The sequence below is a fragment of the Ursus americanus genome, chromosome 12 (assembly GCF_024610735.1).
Source record: "Ursus americanus isolate L20-20 chromosome 12, mUrsAme1.1.p, whole genome shotgun sequence".
NCBI lineage: Eukaryota > Metazoa > Chordata > Mammalia > Carnivora > Ursidae > Ursus > Ursus americanus.
The window spans coordinates 60417067-60441742 of record NC_142138.1 but is presented as its reverse complement, the minus strand read 5'-3'; the positions used below and the strand labels follow the sequence as shown (position 1 = coordinate 60441742).

General features: G+C 37.1%; 2 protein-coding genes across 5 annotated transcripts in view; one reads left to right on the top strand and one right to left on the bottom strand.

Annotated features, from left to right (window-relative positions):
• The window catches only part of CAPZA1 (capping actin protein of muscle Z-line subunit alpha 1), a 47023-nt gene extending 36862 nt beyond the window's left edge, over positions 1-10161 (bottom strand). The window contains exon 1 of the mRNA XM_045801498.2: positions 10008-10161. Within this exon, the coding sequence (XP_045657454.1) occupies positions 10008-10046 (39 nt within the window). The 5' untranslated portion in view covers positions 10047-10161. The remainder of the gene's footprint in view (positions 1-10007) is intronic.
• Positions 10162-10490: 329 nt separating this feature from the next.
• ST7L (suppression of tumorigenicity 7 like) overlaps positions 10491-24676 on the top strand; it is a 73814-nt gene continuing 59628 nt past the window's right edge. For 2 of the 4 annotated variants that reach the window (XM_045801497.2, XM_045801496.2), the window contains exons 1-5: positions 10744-10980; positions 12919-13001; positions 16449-16611; positions 18412-18466; positions 21483-21598. In XM_045801497.2, coding sequence (XP_045657453.1) covers positions 10773-10980; positions 12919-13001; positions 16449-16611; positions 18412-18466; positions 21483-21598 — 625 coding nt within the window. In that variant the 5' untranslated portion in view covers positions 10744-10772. Of the gene's footprint in view, positions 10690-10742; positions 10981-12918; positions 13002-16448; positions 16612-18411; positions 18467-21482; positions 21599-24676 lie in introns of those variants that run through there. The other 2 variants (XM_087866172.1, XM_087866173.1) reach the window with 2 other exon arrangements.

Genomic DNA, 24676 nt, shown 5'->3' with positions numbered 1-24676 from the left:
ACTGACTGAGCCACCCAGACGCCCACCAACCCCCCCCCCATATTATTTTGTTAAGAAAGAATTTTTTTTAAATGTACATTGCCTCAGTGTGGTTCATTTCTTCATCTAATTCTAAAGCTTTCAGTATATCAACAATAAACTGTCAGGGGCAATAATTTAATAGGCAAGTTCCAAGTTGTTGACATGTATATACACGATAGTATCAAAGCTACAGAACTTCAGTTTCGGTGCCTTTATCAAATAAACAAAATCCTTCCTAGTGAGAATTTAATTTGGGGCTATAATTCTAGAAAAAAAAATATTCTCAGTGATCTCTAGGATCAAATGGCATATTGGTTTCATTAAATAAAACTTAGCTGTTTTATTAAATTTCAAATAAACAAAATATTACTTTCCTACTTTAGAAGTAGAGATACTACAAAGACTCAGAATGTACTTAGAAATAAAAATTTAGCTACATATAGTTTACCATTATCAGTAAGGGGGAAGGCTTAAAAGCATAAAACATGTCTTAAATTAAGATCAATATTACAAAAAACAAATGATGGCACTTCCAAATAATTTTCTTTGTTTACTCTTTTAAAACACATTTTAAGGTAGTTCTTAGAAACTATTTTCTCTATTAGCAACCAATTATAAGTTTTGTCAGATATAGACAACAGGTAGAGAAAGCAGGCAAGTTTAAGTAGAGCAATTTCATTCATTCATGCATTCGTGGAAGACCTAATTGGCTTTATTAAATGATTCATGAATTGGGCAGCATCCCGTCTAGCAAATAGAAAGGAACTCCCACCAATTTCATTTTTTAAACTTCTATCAATTCTAAAGAATAATTACTTGAAAATTTATTAAAGTAATTATATAACACACATGGAGTATCAAAGTCTATCCTTGACCAAATGTTAGGCTCCTGTGAGCTCCCTCCTCAGCTAGGCCTTGATCTTGGCTCCATCCTATCTATGACCTGCCTAACCCAGTCCTACTAAGAATCCTCTTGTCAGTTTAGTGAGAATTCCCCCACTTCTGATATCTGATCTAGTTCCTTATCCCCCACCTTTGATGTGTAAGTCCTCAATCTGCCTTTAACAAGAATCCTGGTAGATCTGTTTAGCAAGAATCCCTCTATCCCTGATGTGTCCTCTCAGTAATTTTCTATCCACTGACCCCCTCACTCTGCTTGATGGCTATAGATCCCCGGCTGTTTTTGCCTCATTTGGAGCTGAGCTCTAGCTCTCTCCCCTAATGCAAAAATACTGAATAAAGTCTTCTTATTTTAACAAGCGACAGAATAATTTTTTCTTTAACAGTGTCATCATTGTATGCCACCTAGTATAATAGTATATAAACACAACATACTTAAGCATAAAACTTACAACAGACAAGAACCAAAAATCAGCTCTTGTTTATTTTATTTGCTAGTTAATCTTTCCCAACCATTCCCTTTTAACTTCTCTATCCACCAAATTAGAAGGAAATCATCCTTCATTCTCATTCTGGACTCTCCTAATCTAAAACCTCAGAATGCTGGTAAAAAGATTTCCAAGTATACGTCTCAAGTGTTCATTTAGAAGTTCAAAGTCAGTGGTAAGCCTTAAGACATCAACTACTGAACAGAACAAAAAATTTAAGTACTGGCTCAATCTCAGTGAAGACTTAAAAAACTGTCTTACCTTAAACGCAAAATAGCGTTGATATTCATATGGAAGGAGGTAAAGACCCTATTTGGTTTTTTTCTTTTTTTAAGATTTTATTTATTTATTTGACACAGAGAGAAAGAGAGTGAGAGAGAGAGCATGAGCGCACACAAGCAGGTGGAGCAGCAGGCAGAGGGAGAGGGAGAAGCAGGCTCCCTGCTTAGCAGGGAGCCCGATGTGGGGCTCCATCCTAGGACCGTGGGATCATGACCTGAGCTGAAGGCAGATGCTTAACCGACTGAGCCACCCAGGCACCCCAAGACCCTATTTGTTTTAATTAGAGGATCTAAATGTCTAGATCTAGAACTGAGGAAGTAAAAAAGTCAGAAAAAAAGATAAATGCGTGAAAAGATCACATGTTCTAATGAGTCAGAAAAAAAGATATAAACGAGTGAAAAGATCACATAAGCAACTTGTTGCTTAGAAGCTGTGTTAAAATGTCCACACTCTCACCACCTATTCTAGATGACTGGGCAGACAGGTAAAGGATTCCAAGTGCCAGATACACAGTGGGCAATGTTTTGGAAATAGGAAGACCAAGTTAAGAAACTAGGGAAAAATCCACACCAAACACCCTGAGATGCAGATGCTGAGAGCAATGACCAAAGTCCAGAAGGGAAAGTTTGGTGGTGAGAACCTTTGCTGCATGGAAACAAAAGCAGTGGGAAACAGGAAGCTTTTGACATTAAGATCTACTGCACATCTGGCATGTTATGGCATTCTAAGTTAAAGGTAAATCTTTTTACCAATTTTAATTTTTCTTCAAAACCTTTGGGAGTCGGACATGGTTTCACATGCCAGCTTTAACATTTAATTGCTTACGTCTTTGTTTCTTCATCTGTGGGTATAATACCTGCTCATATCTAGGACTGTTTTAAGAATCCAATGAGGTAACATGAGCAGACTTATACACAGCAGATTACTTTCTTTCCCTAAGTAAATGCCTAGATGTTACTGAATTTTGAGTAACATGTTTTCTTTAAAGTTCAGATCTTTGTGTTTACCAGTTTGTTCATTCACTCAAAACAACAGAACACTTTACTGGGTCCCAGGCACTGAGATGAGTACTAAAGATAAAGACAAAAAGAACAGTGAAAGGGGTGCCTGGGTGGCTCAGTCAGTTAAGCGTCTGCCTTTCGCTCTGGTCATGATCCCAGGGTCCTCGGGTCAAGCCCCACATCAGGCTCCCTGCTCAGCAGGGAGTCTTCTCCCTCTCCCTTTGCCCCCAACCCCCCACTCTTGCGCTCTCATTCTCTTGCTCTAGTTCTCAAATAAAAAAAATAAAATCTTGAAAAAAAATAGTGAAAAAAGCTAACAAATCTCCTTTTGCTTTAAGCTGATGGTTCTGAACTTTTGCTGTATGTTAGGACACCCTGGGGAACTTTAAAAATACTGATGCCTGGGTTTCACCCACAGAAATTCTGAGGTAACAGATACAGGGTAGGGCTTGGGCATCGAGATTTCTTTTTAAAAAGACTGTATACAGTCAGCACCTTGACTTTTCAAATTTTTGTATACTTTACCACTGTTAGCAAAAGAATTTATACAAATAATAGCCCTCAGCAAAGATCTATCAATCATTTAAAAATAACTATAATTCAAAGCCAAATTACTCTTGCAAATACAGAGCACAGAACCTAGGAGGAGGAGATGGATATGGGCTGGGTTGGAAAAAGACTACTGTAAGAAAGTGGAAGGTGGGTCTAAACTGAGCTCTCCAAAGTGCTTTAGATTGTAGGGGGGAAAAAGAAGGAGGGAATTACAGATGAGGGAACAGTAAGAATGACAAAAGGTGAGGAGAAAACAGCATTTTGTAAGCAGACCAGTTTCATAGGAATACAGGCTTTATTTGGAGATAATAAAAGAGAAGAGTAGAAAAAGATGAGTCAGATGGCAGCAGTTTTGCTAATATCAAGTCTGGTTTTATTCTGTAGGTAATGAAGAAGTGCTGAAGCTTTCTGAGTGGGAAGCTCCATTAATAAAATTAAACTGTTAGTAATATGGAAGTATTGGAATCCTCAATACAGCTTCACAAAACCTGGAAAGCAGTCTGTCCTCTAAGAGTTAGCTATGAAATCAAGACAGATGCTATTAAAGTGAGATTCATTTATTCACTCAACAAGTATCTGACAGCGTAATATGTGTCAGGCACTGTTTTAGGCAATGGAGACTCACCAGTGCATGGTTCTTGTGGACCTTACATTCAAATGGAGAAACAACAGATAGCAATTGATAAATGCTAAGGAATAAAGAATAAAGGAAGTTAAGGGGATAATGAAATGTTAGGATTTGGAAATATACAGGGTGACCAGAGAAGATTTCACTGAGAAGGTGACTTCTGATGAAAGAGCTGAAGGAAGTAAGGATATAGAAGGAAGCGAACTCCAGCGTACAGAGCAAATGCAAAGACCCTTTTAGGTGAGAATGTGTGGCTAAAACAGGAAGCACCAGCAGAAAATAGGTAGAAGATGAGATCACAGAGGTAAGTGGTGAAGACATAAGGACTTGTAGTCAGAGTAAGAACTTTTATTCTGAAAAGGATGGGAAGCCATTGATGTTGAGCAAAAAAGTGACATGTTCCGACTTACATTTTCTAACCAGATTATTCTGGGTGCTGCACTGAAGATAGCTTGCTGGCTGGTGAGGAGGCAAGAGTAGCAGCAGGGACACCAGACAGAAGACTATTGCAATAACCTCGGTAAGAATCACAGTGGCTTCTTCCATAGTATTTGGAATAAGGTGTGGTGAGAAACAGTAAAATTCTGGGTATATTTTGAAGGCACAGCCTACAGGATTTGCTAATAGACTATATGTTGACTGTAAAAAAACAGGAGTCAAAGACGACACTAAACTTTTTGGTCTGAGCAACTCAAGAATGAAGATGTCATTAACAGGAGAAGGACTGCAGAAGTTGTAATATGTAAAATTTTGATATGTAAGGGCTTCCTTCCAGCCTGTGAGAATGTAGAGAGAAAAAAGAGGCTGGAGGCAAAGAGAACAATTAAGAATGTTGTTAAAAATAATTAAAGCATCAGAAAAGGTCCTGAATGAAGACTAACAGGAGAAAGAATGTGGATGGGCTGGACGTATTGTTAAGTAAAAAGTAAATTTGTCTGCTTGTATACGCACAGAATAGAAAAGGTATAGAAGAAACTGGTAATATTGGCTGCCTCTCAGGAACTGGATGGCTGGAAAACGGGTGGGGAGACTTTTTACTCATGCTCTGTCCTACATTTTAATTTTAAACATGTGATTATTGCTCCTATACACCAAAAATAATTTTTTTAAAAATACTAATGGAAATGGAGGAAGAGAATCTAATGACAGGAAGGAAGAACTTAGAGAACTGGAATACTAATTGAACTTGAGAGAAGAGACTAAGAAGGAAAAAGATGATGCCAACGTTCTGGGCCTGTGTGACTAAAAGGCAACAATGGTGGGATGAACTGAAATGCAAAGGGTGTCAGGAGGTTCTGATGAAGGGAAGAGGGAAAACAACAGTTAAGTGCATGTTAAAATTATCACCTAGTTCAGAAATCCCCAAGTAGTTAAATGGTCTTCAGTATCATGACTGATTTCTCCTAACCAGGGTTTTTATTTTCAGAAGTTGATCCATGTAAAAACTTGAACTTTTTTTTTTTGGCATGTGCGAAAATGAGAAATTCATGCACCTGAGTAGAAAAGCACAAATAAGGGGCGCCTGGGTGGCTCAGTCGTTAAGCGTCTGCTTTCGGCTCAGGGCGTGATCCTGGAGTCCTGGGATCGAGCCCCACATCAGGCTCCTCTGCTGGAAACCTGCTTCTTCCTCTCCCACTCCCCCTGCCTGTGTTCCCTCTCTCGCTGGCTCGCTCTCTCTCTCTGTCAAATAAATAAATAAAATCTTTAAAAAAAAAAAAAAAGGCGAAGCACAAATGATACTTGATCTTACAGCACGTGCTTTTCTGAGCTCTAAAGGAGAGAACTTAAAGCAGAGGAACGATATACTTTTATTAGGCGTTCTGCAAGGCTAGATGTATATATTCATAGTCATTTGGGTACCCATAAGGCTTTGCAGCTTTATGGGATTTACCAGGAAAAATGCTCCCAAAGGGATCTAATGTTCCCAGCAGTGGCATGGCAGATCACCAGTAACAGAAGCAGATGATCAGGCACAAGGACTGTCCAAAGAAGAACCCAGAGTGTGGGACACATTCCAGAACCCAAGAAATACCTAGAGATTACCAGAAATAATTGTGGGGGTGAGGGAGCATGAACTAAGGAAATAGGAGAATGAAGGAAAGTGTGATTGACTGGTCTCCTTTGTATAAACAGGTTATGCCTCAACTATGTACCTGGTGCTATGCTAGGCACTAAATAAAAAGATACAGTTTCTTACCGAAGAATTCATACCACAGAATTCAGTTTCGTTATCGGGCGAATGTGCAAAAGCAGACAATGATAGAAACTCCTGAAACATTTTAATGTTTCAATTTTTAAAAGACTGTTTTTATTAGAATTTGTAAAAGTTCATTAAACTTTGTTGGATTACTTTGATCCAATTCTCCTTATCTATTTTACACGAAAGCTGAGGCCCACAGAGGTTAAGTGATGTTTCCAAAATCACACTGGTGGTTAAAGTTCAGCAGAGAGAGGCCAAATCTCCTGACACTCACAATCATTCATTCCCACTACATCACAATATTTTATTTATAATTCATTGAATGGACACCTCTATTCTGGTTTTTTCATTCATATGGGGAAAACAGTAAAGTGAAAAATGCAGCTTCTGATTCAGACAAACCTAGGATCTGAATTTTCTGACAAATTACACTACTTTGCTTAGCATTAAGGCTGATCCTAACAAAACAGGTAGATGTTCTGGAAGAAATTATAATAAACCTACACTCTTAATCAAAGATTGGGCATCTGAGTTTGCACATGCTTAGGCTTTATGAGCCTACCCAAGGATTTTGTAACACATTCTATGAATACTACTCAGCTAACTGAAAAAAGGGAAGATAAAAGAATGGCAGTACTAATACTAATTGATGACTTGTTAGAAAATACCTATGGCAAATAAGCCCTAGGGTTTATCCTGTAAGGGTAACAAATCATCTAGTAATTAAGGAAGTAATATATAATTTTTAAAAATCCAGTTTAAAAGTATATTTTTCATGAGCTCTAACAGAGCCCTCAAATTTCTGTACTACTCACATTTCCCACATCTCTCCTAAATAATTTTGATAAACCTGTTTCTCAAAAAGTGCCTTAAAGATGATATAATTGTCTAAGCTTAAGGCATATATATTCATTTCTCAGTTACGGCATTTTTGAAGCTGTTCACAAATATTCTACTTCTTAATAAGCTGAAGGGGAAAATACGTTAATAGCACTTTTTACAGCCTTAAAATTCTTTCTGCAATTATGTTTTAAAAATGCTGATTCATGAAATAAAGGAAACAGACAGGGCAAGGAGCCTAAATGAGTAGTTTGTCTTATACTTCAAGTTTCCTAATTACAGTATCTTGTCCTTTTGGTCTGTTATGCGTTTGGAACCAAGTAACTGAAGAGTCTAAGTGACTAGAAGAATACAACTCATTCTCAGAAACTGAACTCGAGGATAAAACTAAAAGCATTTATTTCTGCAAGTTATTTTACACTTTCAACTTCCTGTTTTATTTAGGCAGCTCATCATGACCATTTCAGGTAACAATGCAGAAGTTAAAAAAACCCAACTTCCTCTTTGTAAAGTGATAAAAACCCTAAGCAGTTACTTATGAGAATGGTTGATCTTGCTAGCTTCTAAATACTTGCAAGGAAATCAGGGACTATCAACACCAAATTCACCTCTGGGTTCACTGCTTTTAGGAAATGCAACAAAGATAAAAAGCAATATTAAAATATATTCCACATTATGACATAAATGCCTTAAAAAAATCCAAATCTAATGCAGTTGAGAATTTGGTTAAAAAGAGGATAAAATGGAAACTTCAGAGTTCCTTCAAAGAAGAATCAATACAAATTATGGCTGAAAATATCTTGATTTTTAAAAATTTGTTTGTAATTGTGCCCTGGTTGTGAAAATTTTAGAGAACAAGAATCTCTCTAAACGTTGTTTATGAATGCTATTTATATCAACTAGTTTTGTTGGAAAAATACTTCAATTCCTGAATTGAGTTCAAAGGAATTAGAAGCCTGGAGGAAAAGGGGGCAACGTAGCTATGAAGCTGGAGAACTGAAGTAACCTTACAAGTCAAGGCCCTTTCTTTTTACTTACAGATTCGCAACAGAGAAATACAGTTCCGTTTCTGTCTGGGAATAAGAATCTAACAAAATTTCAGTAATCTCAAATCATATGGATTATATGAGGCTTAATATCAGCTATTCGTAGTTATCCACAACAATGAAGGAATGTGGATAATATAAAACTGTTCACTGAATATGAAATTCATCAGCATTTTGGGACAGATTTACCGTTCTAATTTTGACATGCTTGCTGTGTCATTAAAATTAAGCAAACAAAGAAGTATGCTGGGAGATAAGAGGAAACTGATCACAAATCTGCTGTTATAAAATCAAGACTATTAATGTTATTTAACATTGTCAATATCCAAAGACATCTCAATTTGCACTTTTCTTTTGAAAGACATGTATTATATTTTCCCAAGTTTAATTAAAAAGACATTCTAACCTATCGTCGAAGACAAAAACCCAACAATACTGGTAAATGTATTGTTTGGACACCATAAACTTTGAAGTTTATTAAGTTTTTAGTGAAATTTTGTTGTAACAATATTTTTCCTTAAAACAAGAAGACCATCAGTTGAGGTAACAAATGTTTGGTTATTCCGATTTTTACTATAATTTAATCTGAATCATAACTCTTTGACTTAGATTAGACATTTTATTATAGTCTTCTCTTCATCATAAATTCAAAAAAAGATGCCCTTCTCTCCCGTAAGTTCTACACATGAGAATTTTCAAGAACGAGAAAATTTAATGCTGAAGTATTATTCAATGACTGGTGACTTTTTACACATTCTCCAGTATTTCAAAACGACATGGCGTATGTAGGTATGACAGATCAAATTATTCTGTACTGAGTACTCCTGGATCATAAACAGTCCCTTGTGCCATCCCATTCTCTTTTATTAAAAAAGAGCCCAGATACATTTACAGAGCACGCAAGAGTGCACATTTTGTAAGAGCCACTGTGGGAAACAAAAGACATAATTCTTGTCCTATAAGGAGTCATCTAGTGAAATCATTCTAATTTCTACAGGCCCTAAAATCACATAGTTACTGAAAAGCCTAACAAAGTGTTAAGAAAGGTGTGCAGCTGTCAGCAAAAAGTTATTCCACCAAACGTAGAATATGCTCTTGAATTTAAAACACATTTTAAGAAGTAAATACCCAAATTACACACTAACAAATTTAACTATACTCAAAGACACCACAGTGGTGCATCAAAGAAGGCACGATGCTTTGTCCAGACTTGAATGTGTTAATATGAAGTTTATGTGCTATATAAAAAGCCTTTATGGAGTTAAAAAAAAAATCCGCTGGCTATTTTTGATTTGTTAACAAAAATAGAAAACTATTTTTCAAAAATTACCGTTAACAGGACGTAAGACGCAAGGGATGGATGGAGTCATCACGGGCTTAAGTGCATACATACAATCAGTCAAGGGAGTGTCTACAGGGAAGAGTGGTGTTCAAATTCTGAAGCAAATGTCCTGAGGCTTACACATTTATTACTGAGAATCAGTTCCGCCGATAGCAAGTGAGAAAAGAGTGGATGGGCGGACAACACATGGGGACCTCTCCCTGTCGAGGAGTCGTGACAGCAAAATCACTTCCTGAGGAAGGAGGAGCAAAAGGGAAGTTAAGAGGCCACCCTGACCAGGAAGTGACTCGCCCTAACTAGCCTCAATCATATCTAAAAAATGGGGGGATGGGGAGAGCCCTAACAGTTAAAGGCGGTAAAGTAACTGCTTCTTGATACGTCCAGACATCACCATCGCCCCCTCTTAATTACAGAAGAAAGTCCACAGTCACGATTCAATAAAGGAAAGTCTCTTCTCTTGCAGGAAGGTCACTGGGCTGTGCCTCAGGCCCAAGAGGAGAAAAAGAGAGTTGAGGAATGGGGAACTGGGGCCACCGTGAGGCAGACGAAAGCCCCTAAAGAGAGAAGCGTCCCAACTGTAGAGCGTATGTCAGCACAGGCCAAGAAGCTTCTTTTTCCCGGGGACACTGCCAGGGTTCCCACCGCAGCCAGGTCGGCCCCTGTTCCCTGTCGCGAGAGGAGGCAAGAGAGAGAGGCGGACCCCTTACCTTCTCCTCATCCGACACCCGGTCCTCAAAGTCGGCCATCTTGGGCTGCTCTGGCCCAGCCCGGCCCCGGCGCGAGGCAGGCCGGGAAGGAAGCTGAGTGATGGAATCACCGCGGGGGCGGTCGGAAGGACCCGCCCGGAAACGCCGACCTAGAGGGTGCCATGTCAGTTACGGGTGGGGTGGTGGTTGCGAGAGCCGGCGCTCCTGGACGTCTCTAGGTCTGCCGTAAGACTTTTCCTTAAATGATTTTAAGTCTAATACCTTTCTCACTGAGTTACATTCATTTCCCCCATTCATTTATGAGACACTGGGAACGTGTTCCGACTACTCCTGACACCCGAGCTCCATCCGACCAAATAGCAATTGCTACTGTAGGCTTTCCCGATACCAGTGATCTCCGTGGCAGCCGAGTCCAAAGGGCGAAGCGCTGCTCGGGCCCTGGAACGGTTGGTGGCTTTTCCAACCCCAGAAATAGGGTGAGAGGTGACCCTCACTCGTATGGAAACAAAAACATTTCACTCTGAGGTCACATCTCAGTCCAGTTCCTCCAGAGTATGTGCCGCTAGTCACCCCTTCCCGCCCTTCGAAGGAAAGGTAACCCCAGTCCCGGGACGCTCCTCCACCTGCCAAATTTTCTTGGTCGGCGTTCCCTGGGACTCAACTTCACAGAGGCCAAGTTCAGGTCCGCCACTATCCCAGGATTCCCGACTCCCGGTTTCCTGCCCTTCTCCCCTCCCAGCTCCCGGAGCTTGCGGGAGCGGCAAGATGGCGGACGGTGACGGCTTGGGTGAAGCAGCAACTGCTGCGGCATCTCCTCCTGCACCTGCTCCCGGCCTGAGCCCGTCGCTGGGCTGGAGGGAGCGGCTGCGGGCCGGGCTGGCGGGGACTGGGGCCTCCCTGTGGTTCGTGGCGGGGCTGGGACTGCTTTACGCTCTGAGGGTCCCGCTGAGGCTGTGTGAGAATTTGGCTGCGGGTGAGAGGCCCAGACCTCCTTGGGGACGGGCGGGGGAGCTAGAAGAGGGGCGGGGGTTAGGGGCAGGGGGCAAAGGGAGGAGATTCTCCGCAGTCACTGGAGGGCTTTGGAGATGAGTGGGTGGTGCGCGACCTAGTGGGTTCTTTTTCTCTCGGGCCGCAACTCCGCAGCTGATTGTCAAACCTGAGCTGCAGCTATGGACTCCTCCCTTGAGCTTTTAAGATCCGCCCTCTCTCTTCTGTCCTCGTTTACCCGAGGAAGAGCCACCTGACAAGCTGTAGGCTTCAGGTAGTATGACAGATGAGAGCATTTTCATATCGGCTGCAGAATTTATATACACTCCCAGCATTGGTAGGCTCCCTTGAAAATTATTCTTTGGAGTCTCGCCGATTAGCTAAGAGACAACAAAGATTAGCGCTTCCGCGTTCAAAGACCTAAAAGGAAAAAAATGCCGTGACCTTAGCCAACCATTATCGTATTTTAAGATAGTTCTGTCAAGAAAATTTTCGTGGTATCTTGGTCTGTTCTTTGCTTTAGACTTTATCTTGAGTAATAAAACAGTATAGGAAGTAAAGGGAAAGAGCCACAAACAGTAATGGGTACTTTCCTTACTTCTTTCAACATTTGTAGAAAGCTTGCTATGTAGTCTGAGCTGCAGATACAAAGGCATGTAAGAAGTGATGATCCCCGTGGATTCTGCAAATACTATCCTTTACCTGTAGCCAGGACAAAGTGGATGGGAGCCAGGGCCTCTTACCATGTCATTACAATATTTCCACTCAAGTTTTGAACAAAATGAAAGTATTTCTGCTGTGTGATGACTGTGACTATCAGTACCTGTGGTTTATTTTTTTGCAGCAAGAAAAGGCAAATGTCTCCTTTTCTATTTCATAAGATGACACGAAATACTGTGAAATAATGTTCTGAAATATTTTGGACTTTTTAGAACAAAATGAAAGTATTTCTGCTGTGTGATGACTGTGACTATCAGTACCTGTGGTTTATTTTTTTGCAGCAAGAAAAGGCAAATGTCTCCTTTTCTATTTCATAAGATGACACGAAATACTGTGAAATAATGTTCTGAAATATTTTGGACTTTTTAGAACATAGGTTTTATGTAAGTTTGGATATAACTACATACTAAAACAAACTAAATAAATTGGCCTTCCTAGACTGTTTGAAAGAACTAATTTGGTATCTCTGTAACTGGTTAATGAAGCGCTTACTAGTGGTTTGCATGCTCAGTAAAATATTATTCATTGACATTTATTACTTATTTTTCCACGTGTTAACTAGATAGCACCATTTAGATGAGAGTAGTTAACTATGATAGATTTTTATTTATTTCTGAAACCCGTACTATTTATGAGATAGTTATTTGAAGTGAAAAATCTGGCCCAGGCTTTCAGTGAGTCAGGTTCAAGGAGTTCTCTCAGTCTGTTGCTATTCTCTTTGGTTTATTTTGCCTGCCTAGCTGACATACCAAATACATACATATACTGGTTCCTTGCCTCTAATTTGAAACACTGGTTTGTATCTCACCAAAATAATTAGGGAGTGGTTTTAAATCTCCTTTGTAACAAGATGTTTGTTTAGCTTATCCTTAGGGTTTTGCAAAACTTCTTGTCCAAGTTATGGTTTATAAGTTCTTAATTTATTTTCAAAAGTAAACTGAATGATCTCATTTTGATTTGCTTATTTAACAAATTATCAGTTTAAAATGCTACCCTTACATGTTCAAAGGTAATTTTTAAGATATGATAAAATGGGAATTTAAAGTACCTTTTTAAAAATTACAACTTTCTCAAACAAATCTTATACTCGATATTAACTCTATTTATGTTCCTCTACTCATAAAGACACCTGCATATTTGTAACTTGAGTATTTTGAATTTGCATGTTTTTAAACTTTGATTTTTTTTTTTTTTCCTTTTGCAGTGACAGTATTTTTAAATTCATTGACACCCAAATTCTATGTGGCACTTACAGGAACATCTTCTTTGATATCAGGACTAATATTTGTAAGTAGTTTCCATTTCCTTCATGGTTTGGTATTTATCTAAAGATCAGATGTCTTTATATGGTTACAATAATTATAAATACTTATAGATCAGTATTCTCAACATGTGTTCAGAATTTGAAAAAATTCTGTATCTAACTCTCCACTTTCAGAGACTGGCAGTATTCATTTGTATATGAAAGACTATTGTATACTGGAAGGAGCAGGGATTGGTGGTAGGTTCCCAACTAAATGCTTGCAGGGCCCAGTTTAGTAACAAAAACTAGTATGAGATCTTCCAATTTTTCATGTGATTTTGAAAGAATCTGGATGCAACAAGTTTTTATATAAAAGTCTCCCAATACTTTAACCTTGGCGACATTGGGCAGACTAAAAATTTGTATCTTGAATTCAGCCTATAGGTAGCCATTTATCCTCTCTGGAGTGTTTAAGAGCAGAGCCATGCTAACCATCACTTCATTTATTTATTTTTTAATTGTGAGAAGAAAATTTTTTTTAATTGAAGTATAGCTGACATACAATATTATATTAGTTTTGAGAACCATCACTTTATTTGTGTGACTTTGAGCAAGTTAATTAACTTTTCTAAGCTTTAATTTCCTCATCTATAAATTGGGGATGATAATAATATCAACTTCATAGGATTATGAAAACTAAATGAGATAATGTGTCTAAGAGCTTTCAATAACATGGTAGCTAGCTCAGAGTGAGCACGTAATGAATTTTGGCCATTATTATTCTGAGAAGTCTTAACTTTATTTTTATTTTTAAAGATTTATTTATTTGACAGAGAGAGAGACAGCCAATGAGAGAGGGAACACAGGCAGGGGGAGTGGGAGAGGAAGAAGCAGGCTCCCAGCGGAGGAGCCTGATGTGGGGCTCGATCCCAGAACGCCAGGATCACGCCCTGAGCCGAAGGCAGACGCTTAACAACTGAACCACCTAGGCGCCCCATCCCTTGTCTTAATTGACTGAACTATCATTTTTAATTACAAAGTTAAAAAATATATATACATAATCTCTTTTAACATCCCTGGGAACTAGTGTTTCCTAGTATAAACTTTGGAAAAATACTGCTACAGATAAAAATCTTAGGAAGTATGGCATGCATGAGCAATGAACTTTTCTGTGCTTTTTTCTCATCTCTAGATGGTGCTCTTCTATTATAGTTTAAATAACGGCATTTGTATAGGAGTGTTTTTTATTTGTTTGTTTTGTTTTTTTTTTTGATAGGGACTAATACTTGGCCATTTTGTTAAAGTGAAATGCTAGACAAGGAAGGGATTTTCTCTTGATCAAAAAAAATTACTGAGGAATTTAGGATGAAGCTATGTGTTAATATAGTTAAATTAGTTAAAATTTACTGATTATAAAGCCCACTCATGGTTAAACGTATTTTAGCGTATTTAGTCAATAACATGTGAAAATCTAAATAAAGAGAATGACCTATCTTTAAACACTGATGAATGGAAAAAGCATTAGTCTTAGAACCAGAAGATGTAGTTTTGAGTCTCAGCTCTGCCACTTACTAGGTGATAACTTTGGGCAAGTCACATAATTCTCTGAGTTTTAATTTCCTCATGAGAGGGGGAAAAGTTTACACATATATTATATATGTATAAAACATAACACATGTAATATATAAAACAGTTCTTAACATTTCTTCTTTTTAAACCAGAGTTTTAAATTTACAAAAATTAAGAAATTCATACTGTAATAGCATCGTATGGTGACAGTACACTTGTGGTAAGCATAGCATAATGTGTAGAGAAGTCAAATCACTATATTATACACCTGAAACTAATGTAACATTGTGGATCAACTATACTCAAATAAAAACACTTTTAAGTAAATGAATTAGGCTCAGTAAGAGATTAACAACAGTAGCTAATAATAAAATAGAGTGGTTATAACAATATACTATAAAGAAAATTAGGAAATTCAAGTAACATTTTAGAGGTTAAACTGTGTCATGACCTTTATAATATTGATGAGTTTTTATTAGCAAAGCTTACTATGTTTATAATTTCTTTTACCCCCTGAAATACAGAAGGTGTCTATGCTGTTTGTGTTACTTCCACCAGAAGGGATAGGGGATAGTGTGCTTGGGAGCTTGAAGAATAGCAATGAAGCCAGTTGTTTAGCTAATTATTACAAGTGAAAAGATTACTCTGAAAGGAAGACTCAAGATCCAGTGGGAATATTGTTTTCTGTTCTGTGGAATCAGGGAGAGTTCCCTGAGGATCTGTCATTTAAGCTGAAACCCAAAAGAGTGTTGAGAATGCTAGAGTGGCCAAATATGAAACATTCTGCTATTCAACACAGAGAGCTTTTTTTTTTCTTTTTCTTTTTTAAAGTAATCTCTAGCCCAACATGGGGCTTGAACTTACAACCTGGAGATCAAGAGTCGCATGCTCTACTGACTGAGCCAGCCAGGTGCTCCCACAGAGCTTCTGATTCCTCTTTTTATAACAGTGATAAACCATGCAAACAAAGGGGTGAATATCCTGAATTTTTCATGGTTCAATATGAGAATCAACCTCTTGGGGCGCCTGGGTGGCGCAATCGTTAAGCGTCTGCCTTCGGCTCAGGGCGTGATCCGAGTGTGCCGGGATCGAGCCCCACATCAGGCTTCTCCACTAGGAGCCTGCTTCTTCCTCTCCCACTCCCCCTGCTTGTGTTCCCTCTCTCGCTGGCTGTCTCTCTCTGTCAAATAAATAAATAAAATCTTTAAAAAAAAAAAAAAAGAGAGAATCAACCTCTTAACCTACATTAATTATACTGCCAAATACTGGAGTAGTACTTCATCGTTCAAAAGGCATTTACAATTCTGGTTAACCAAAATTAATAGAACATTGAGGCTCTCAGAGGCTAGAGGTTAAATGACTTACCCAGAGCACACAGGTGGACTGGGAGTCAAATGTGGGCTTTCTAACCCTAGTCTTAGTCCACCATGCTGGTTGTTTCAAAATTGTTTTTCTTTTAATTATGCTACAGATGGAATAAAACGACAGTGTAACATAACAGAGTTAGATTATTTACAGATTAAATGCTTCTTGCTTGTTTGTTTGTTTTAAGTAATCTCTGCACCCAGCATTGAGCTCGAACTCACAACCCAGAGACCAAGAGTCACATGTTCTACTGACTGAGCCAGCCAGGCACCCCTGTTTCTCATTGTTTTTTTAATATTTCCTTTATAGATATGCTTCTTCTAGTTTTACCTCAGCTTATCTAAATTTCATAACAAAGCTATGAAAAAGGTATTTTATTTTTGCCTGGCATGTGTTATTGGGGAATCTTATATTTGGCTTATATTTTGGAAGGAGAGTGCATTTAAAATGCCGGATTAAACGGGAATATCTTGAAAGAATGTTTTAATTTGAGCTCACCTATCTGCTGATCAGTTCTATTTTAAGTTGAGGATTTTTTGTTTGTTTGTTTGTCATAGATATTTGAATGGTGGTACTTCCATAAGCACGGCACATCTTTTATTGAACAAGTATCCGTGAGCCATTTGCGACCACTGATGGGAGGAACAGAAAGCAGCATCTCAGAGCCAGGTTCTTCTTCTAGCACCAGAGAAAGTGAAACCAGCAGACAGAATTTGTCAGGTGACTCTTTATGTAATATGTTTTCGAGCTGTAGAGTTAAGATTGTGTTTGCCTGTGGGAGATAGAAAACTCACAATAGAGAGAAGTTTGTCTTTCGTGTAAGTATAGATAATCTACAGCTGATACGGAGAGCAATGACCATCCGAGGCCCAGTCTCCCATTTTGTTAGCCTGCTATCTCCAAGACTGTTGCTCTTGTTTATGCCATCATATCCACATTCCAATCAGCAGGAAGGAGACTAGGCCAGTAGAAGGCCACCCTTTACCCCTACTCAACCCAACAGCAGCCAAGGATACTTCTCAGAGTGTTACATACTATTTTAGCTTACTTCCTACTGGTCAGACCTAAGTAGCTGTAAGGGAAGCTAGAAATTGTAACCATTTTCTCAGCATACATATGCTCAGGTAATAATTAGGAGATCTTATTAGATAAAGGAGAGAACAGAGACAATTAGTCATTCCTGCCAACATAGCAAAGTTAAGAAAAATACTTTTTTCCTCTCAATATATTTACAAAGGCATCAAAATCTCAGTTACTCATGTATAGATACTCCATTGTCATACTTTAATTGTAGGCTATTCCTCTATATGTATCCAGTAATACAAAGTGAATATTATTAATGATATGCAATTAGGAAAGTAAAAATTTGAAGGTCAGATAGAAATGATATTTTTGGATTATTATTCCTTTAATTTGATATCAATAAAATTCATATAGTAATAATACAAATGACTTAATTCCATAGAGTGTCATAATGTCTCATTTGTTCAGTAAGCCTAGCCACTAGAGTTGTATTAGTTTAGTAGGAAAATACTGCCACTTTTTAGATGTGGTCAGGGAAAGTCTCTGAGAAAGCGCCTTTTAGGCTGAGCCCTAAGGCATGAGTGGGTATTGACCAGGAATAGTAGGGATGGGATTGGCAACCACTTAAGAGTGCAGGAGGGAATAATGGTACTTTTCTTTCCCCTTTTCTTTTCTGTTTCATAAAATAATTACAGAACTCCTAAGAATGAGACATTAAGATGAATATGACATAGATCTGTCCTCAAGAAGCTGAGTCCAGTATGTAAATAATTATAACAATAATGCATTATACAATCTTATTCCCTGATGTGAGATTGAGTATATCATTGCATACGGAGAGTGAAGACACTCCCTACCCTGCACTTTAGCCTAACTATACTGTGTGGTTTTTATGATGCTTCCTCTCCTTCGAATGTTCTTCATCTGGCAACCTTCTGCTCACCTTTTACCGTGATTCATTGTCAGTTCAAATGTTACCTCCTTTCTAAAGCCTTTTCTAATTTCCCCAGAGAAAAATTAATCACTTTCTTTTTTTCTTCTCTTGGAACAAAACAATCTGTACTATAGCACTTATCACACAGTTTAGATGGTAGTTTACATGACTGACTCTCATGTGACGTTTCATTCATTTAAACAAGTTAGTTCCAAATGCTGTGCTAGGCTCCAAGAATACAAAAATGAACAAAGCTGTAAGAGCTCATATTCTAAAGGGAGAAACTGAAAACCAAAGGGATAATCACATTGTAATGTATTAAGTGAAGTGCTATAATTGAATTATGAACTAAATACTACAGAGATATAAATAGGAGAATGACTAGATTTAATTGTATACTTTGTGACAGCAGGGGTAATCCAGGCCTTATTTATCTTTGTACTATCTGGCTAGCACTGTGCATGGCATACAGTAACTATACCATAAATGTTGGTGAAATTAAGATTTAACTGCAGTTGATTAAACTAATTCATTTCCCTTTTTTTCCTCCCTTTGTTTTTTAGAATGCAAGGTATGGAGAAACCCTCTAAATCTTTTCAGAGGAGCAGAATATAGGAGGTATTACGTTTGCTTTCAGTATAATTATAGCATTAGTTTTAGAGTAGAAGTATTATGGAAACATTTGTTTTTATAAACACATCACAGCTCTTCTAGTTGGAGACACTGATATGTAATAAGGTAAAATGATTAGCCCAAGCTTTAGTTGGCAACATCTTCACTGTATTTACTTCTATAATCATGAGAAACATTGCTTGAAACCATATGTTTGTGATAATAGTAAGTATACATTTGGCTCCTGGTTTTGGCAAAAAGCCTTTTCAGAGAATTCATGAGATTAAGAAAAGAAGTACAAATGTCAGCATATTCTTATGCATATATGTTCAATTTCAAAATTTATTTGAGGACTCACTAGAAAATAACAGTCTGAGTGTGAATATGAACTTCATTTCTGCAATAGTACTGGGTATAGTATTTAATATTGTATTTTTTCAATTTTTTAAAATATTTTTATTTTGAGAGAGAGCATGCACACGTGTGGGGAGGAGCAGAGGCAGAGGGAAGAGAGAATCTCAAGCAGACTCCATGCGGAGGGCAGAGCCCAACATGGGGCTGGATCTCACAACCCTGAGATCATGACCTGAGCCAAAATCAAGAGTTGGTCACTCAAGCAGCCGAGCCACCCAGGCACCCCTTGTATTTTATATTGTTACTTGCTATCCACACTACTGTGTCCAGTTTTCTTCTGATTTTAACTCTAGATGAGAGAATAGCTTTTGACACTTAAGCCCAAAGATACTTTATTTTAATAAGAACTGTGTTTTACCTGGAGGTAGACTGGGGCATGTTATTTAATTCATTCAACAAGAAACATTAGGTGTCTACTATGTGTGGCCACTGTGCAAAATGATGGGGATACAGAGTGACCAAGCAATAATCCCTGTGCTTAAGGACTTGATAGTGTAGGATAGGAGTGTCCTGGGAAGGGAAAGCTATGTTTTTATGAGAGATGCCTTTAGTCTGTATTAAGGGATTCTGCAAGAAGGAAGTTCTTAAATATCTCAATCCATTTGTTAAAGTAAAAAGGTTTTAGGCTATTTCTTGTTGTATTACAGTTTTCACAAAGATATAAAAAAGAAATTTCTTATCTTAGTATCAGGGACACTTATACTTCTTTTTGAATGATTAGTTTCTCTTAATGTAAAAGTCTCAGTTGCATTGATAATCATTGTGTGGTTTTAGAAAGCTTAAAGTCCTATTGTCGTCAGCCTTTAGTAAGTGTACAGAACTCTGGTGTGTATTTCATATGTTAGATTAATTCCTGGCTCCACTGTATGGCCCAATTTTTGCTTTTACTGAGTCTTTTTTATTTGCTTGTAATTAAGGTCATTAATATACATTATATTTTCTAACTCCTTTAAATCATTTTGGGAATAATGCAGATCATTAATTAGTCTTTCTACAGTTTAGAATATGTAGCAAAACTTTCTAATTGAACAAGGTTCTACTTTCTCTTTTTTCTTTATGATAATTTCTCACAAAATAGCTTAAAAATTTTAAATAGCAATGCAACTTGGACTATTAAATTACTTAAAATCTTTTGTCATATACATATAAATAATACTTATGATGTGCTTTTAAAATGCTTTTTTTGGATTTTAAAATGTATACATATTCACTGTAGAAAATTAGAAAATGAAGAGATGCATCAAAAAGAAAGTAAAAAAAAAAAAAAAAAAGTAAAGACCACCTTTTCCTACCAATAAGTGATAACTGCTATTAGTATTTCCATCCAGTCTCTCTTCTGTATGCATGTATAGAAACAAAACTTGGGCATCATTGTGTGTATATAATTTTACATTCTTTTTTTCTATCATAGTGCATGAATTTTCCACAGAATTTCTTCAGACATGAATTCCTTCTTTTTTTTTTTTTTTTTTTTTTTTTTTTAAGAAGGGGAGCATCTCAAGCAGATGCTCCACTGGGTGTGGAGCCTGACAAGGGGCTTAATCCCAGGACCCTAAATTCATGACCTGAGCCAAAATTAAGAGTCAGATGCTTAAAGTCGACTGAGCCACCCAAGTGCCCCTTCATATATGAATTTCTCCAAAAACATGGTTTTAAATGATTGTACTCTATTCTGTTATATGGAGACACCTTGCCTATTGCTCCCCTATCTGGGTCACAGATTATTTTTCACAGTCAACATTTACACTAGAGGGGTATCTTTATATATAAATATTTAGCATATGATATTAAACATCTGCAATTATTTCCTTAGGGCTGATTTGTAGCACTGAGATTCCCGAATTAAAGGGTGTGAACAGTATTTTTTTTCCCTCTCCCCTTTAGTATTTTCTTTTTTTTCATCTATGGAGATTTTCAAAAATTAAAAAGTAGAGAGCATGGCATAATAGAATTCCACATACCCATCCCCTAGCTAGATGTGAATATTTTTAAGACGCCTAATAGATATTACCTAATTGATTTTTGGAAAGAGAAACGTAAGTGCCAGTTTACATTTATACCAGCAGTATGTGTGAGTCTGTATTTCACCTCATCCTCAGCAACATATATTCGCCATTTGACAGATGAAAAGTAAAAATTTGTTAATTTAACTCACTATTTGTTAATTACTAATGAGATTGGACCTTTAAAAATGTATTTATTAGCCAGTTTGTTAACTTGTTATTAATTTTTGTGGGTTCCAGGGGGATATGAAAGGTTAAATTTCTAATTTAGTAAAATCTGGGAAAAGTTGCAATTTCTTTATACTCTGAAAGCCCTTTACCATTTTGATATCTAGTAAAAGGCCACCTATGTTTTCTTCTAGTTTCTTTGTAGTTTTACTTTTAATAATTCTAATTCACTGAGAATTTTCCTTTTTGGTTTTTGATGTTTTATTGTCATATTGTAAGTAGTTTGTATTGTTATCTCTTGTTTTTCTGATAATAAGCTTTTAAAACATCCTGAAATAGAATTTGTAGCAGTATATTTTTGCATTTTTAATACTGTCTGTTTTAGTAGGTGGAGGCTCTCATGTTCAATTTACCTATTTTCTTGTGTTTTGGTAAAGATACACTTGGGTGACTGGTAAAGAGCCACTTACATACTGTGACATGAATTTGTCCGCTCAGGACCATCAGACCTTTTTCACCTGTGACACAGACTTTTTACGTCCTTCAGACACAGGTATGTGTCATATCTGTTCATGGGGTTACTAGTGGTGATGAAAATTATTTTAAAAATTCTTTGGAGTTACTTATTATAATATACAAAGTTATTTGGCTTGAGGTTGTTTGCATCATGGATAAGAGACCCAGATTAAATTGAAACTAAATATGAATGTAAACTAGGTTGTTTCACTACCTATCCTTCTTATAAAGAATTTAAAGTACTTTATAAAAATGTGAAATTGCTTCTTTTATTACTTAAAAAACCTTTCAGATCAAATACAGTAACTGCTCATGCAGAGAACAGTATACCCAGTTTGGTCTATGGAAGATAGTATCGAGACTCTTAAATACATGGTTAAAGACAGATCTTTATCACTGTTCTTTTACTTTGCCCTCTCCTTTCTTATCTATCCTCCTACTTTTATGCTTCCTGCTTTTATCCTTCAAGATCCAAATTAAAAGTCACATTCTCCAGGAACCCTTCTCTGGGAACTCCAGAGTTAAACACTTTCTTCTTTGTAGTTCCACAGTACTTAGTCCAAGCCTCATTGAAACAATTCTAGTTAATTTATTCAACCACAAACATTTACTTGTTAATTTTATCATGTAGTTTTAATGTTTATCTTCCCTAATAGGGTGGGAAACTTTGGAAAGCAGGGACGATATTCTCCTCATCGTCTTTGAATCCTTATCATCTAGCACATTGCCTGGCATACTGTAAATATTAATATTTATTCTTTGATGAAAGTATCAGTGAATGACCTTGGTGTCACAGATCTCTTAAGCGATTTCACTAATAAAGTGTAAATAGTAAGTGTATAGCACTTACTATGCACCAAGCACTGTTCAAAGCAATTTATGTAATTGTACTGATTTAATCTTCCCATCTTATGAGATAGGTACTTTTATCAGCCCCAGAAATAAAGGAATGGAAAAAAGAAAGGAAGGAAGGATAGATGGAAGAAAGGAAAGAAGGAAGGAAGGGAGGCAGACAGGCAAAGGCAAATCAAGTAATATGCCCTAAGTAACCTAGGTAATAAACGATAAAGATGGACTTCAAATTCAGGTCTGACTCTTAATTCAGGTCTACTCCTTCTACTCACTCTAGTGATATGCAAAAGAAAATCACCATGAGGGGTCTGAAAAGTAACCAGTTTTCTAGCATTGAAGTGAATTGTGATCTATATCTGTTGGACTAAATGTACTGAGGGTAGATGATAGCAGGAAATCCAAGGATCTTTGGAATGGTTACATAAAGGGGTTTAGTTGCAAAGAGGAGAAAAAGGAATTGCTTTATGTTTATATGCTTAGTGTTTATATTAATGGCAAAAGCGTTGGGTTGGGGAAATAACGGAAATGGAAATTAGTATGTTATGTTAACTTTAAGGACTAAAGTTGACTCTAAAAGTAACTCTAGAAATTTCTTCACCTCTTTATCACAAGCAGAATTGCAGACATTGGTGGGCTTTTCAAATAAGCGACCATGGCTATCCACTAAAGGCGTGCTCTTAAAACATTTTTGTTCACAGTCTCTTAAAGGAATTTTGAAAAACTATGTATCCTTTCAAACATTTTTAACTTGACATCATAAGATTAAATAATTGCAAAGAATATGATTTTTAGCATAGTTAAAAATAAAACTAGAATACCCTGTATTTGAATGTATCTCAAGAAATCTAATTACTTGATACCCACCATTATCCATTGAAAAAGACATTAATGAATACTCTTTAGCAGCAGTAAATTTTATGTAAGTCGTTCTGCTTCTTGAACTCATCCATTTCACACCTTTATGTTATTTTATTAAAATTATTATGTCCTTGAGAGTCTTTTATTTATCACACATGCTGTTTCACAATAAAATTTTTTTGTGTCAATTTTTAAAAATTTTAATTTCCTTTGATCATAAGGTTCTAAATGGTATCATGTACTTTAGTTATATTTTTGTCAAATCCTTGGAGCTACACATTTGGCTTTCTCAGCTTTAGAAAATGTTCTCCATATAACCTAGTTGGCTGGTTGAGTTCTCATTGTCAGTTCTATCAACCAGATCAGTCCGACTTTCTGACAGAAAAGTCTGACTTCATTTTTCAAGTCAAATAAACATGTTAACATGCATCCCTATGACAACCATTTCTCTTCCTAATTTAGATACTAAGATAGAAAGACAGATAATTCTTGGAGCTTTTCCTAGAGCCTATCACTTGGCCAAATAAGATTCCACCACCTTTATTATCCTTTACTAGCACCCCCTTTGCCTTGCTGTGAGGGGACCTTCCCTTAGGAGCAACACATTCTTTGATAGTAAGGGGGGAGGGGCGCTGATAAGTGGAACTGATAAAAATTGTTATCACTCCCTCCCCATACTGCAACGTACTTGAATTCAGAGCATCCAGGGGCCTGAATACTCTTATTTCTAATGCCAAGCTTCACTGTTAAGTAAAAGGAATTCCTGTTGTAGGTGCCTTGACAAAAAATGGCTGCCCTGAAACCCAAACTTGAAATTGTCCTTTGGGCACTTGGAGATTTTTACACTCTAGGGAGTGCACCTTAGAAACATTCAGGATGGGTGAGAAGTAAGTTTTTTTCTGTAAAGTAGAGGAAGGGAATATATCTTTTGGGGAGTGGGGAAGCAGATGTTGGGTAGGAAAGAGAAACTAGCATGATGGATAGACCAATCAGAGGAACATCCTTCAAGTAGATCAGTTCTAGGAAAGAGTCATATAAAGCTGAGACTTTATAAATTGGTTCTCTCAAAACCACGCATGCTATTTTGGTCCTTGCAAAGTTTCATGTACTTCTAGAGGTATGCATAATCCTAGGTAAATACTGAGCTCAAAGACACACTCTATCTATGAATTGATCCTTATTGATCTTTTCAGACACTCGCATAAAGGTAATGATTTATATCTGTAGTTTTATATTAAAAAATGTGTACATATATATGTGATGTGACAAATTTCTCTTGATGAATTGTCATCAGTTACTAAGTTAGTAGATTCTGTTCTCAACCTATTGATTTATTTATTTAAGGTAGAAAACAAATTATCTTCAGGGCCAGCCAGCAGTGATCTGTCTTTGGTTTTTTTTAAGA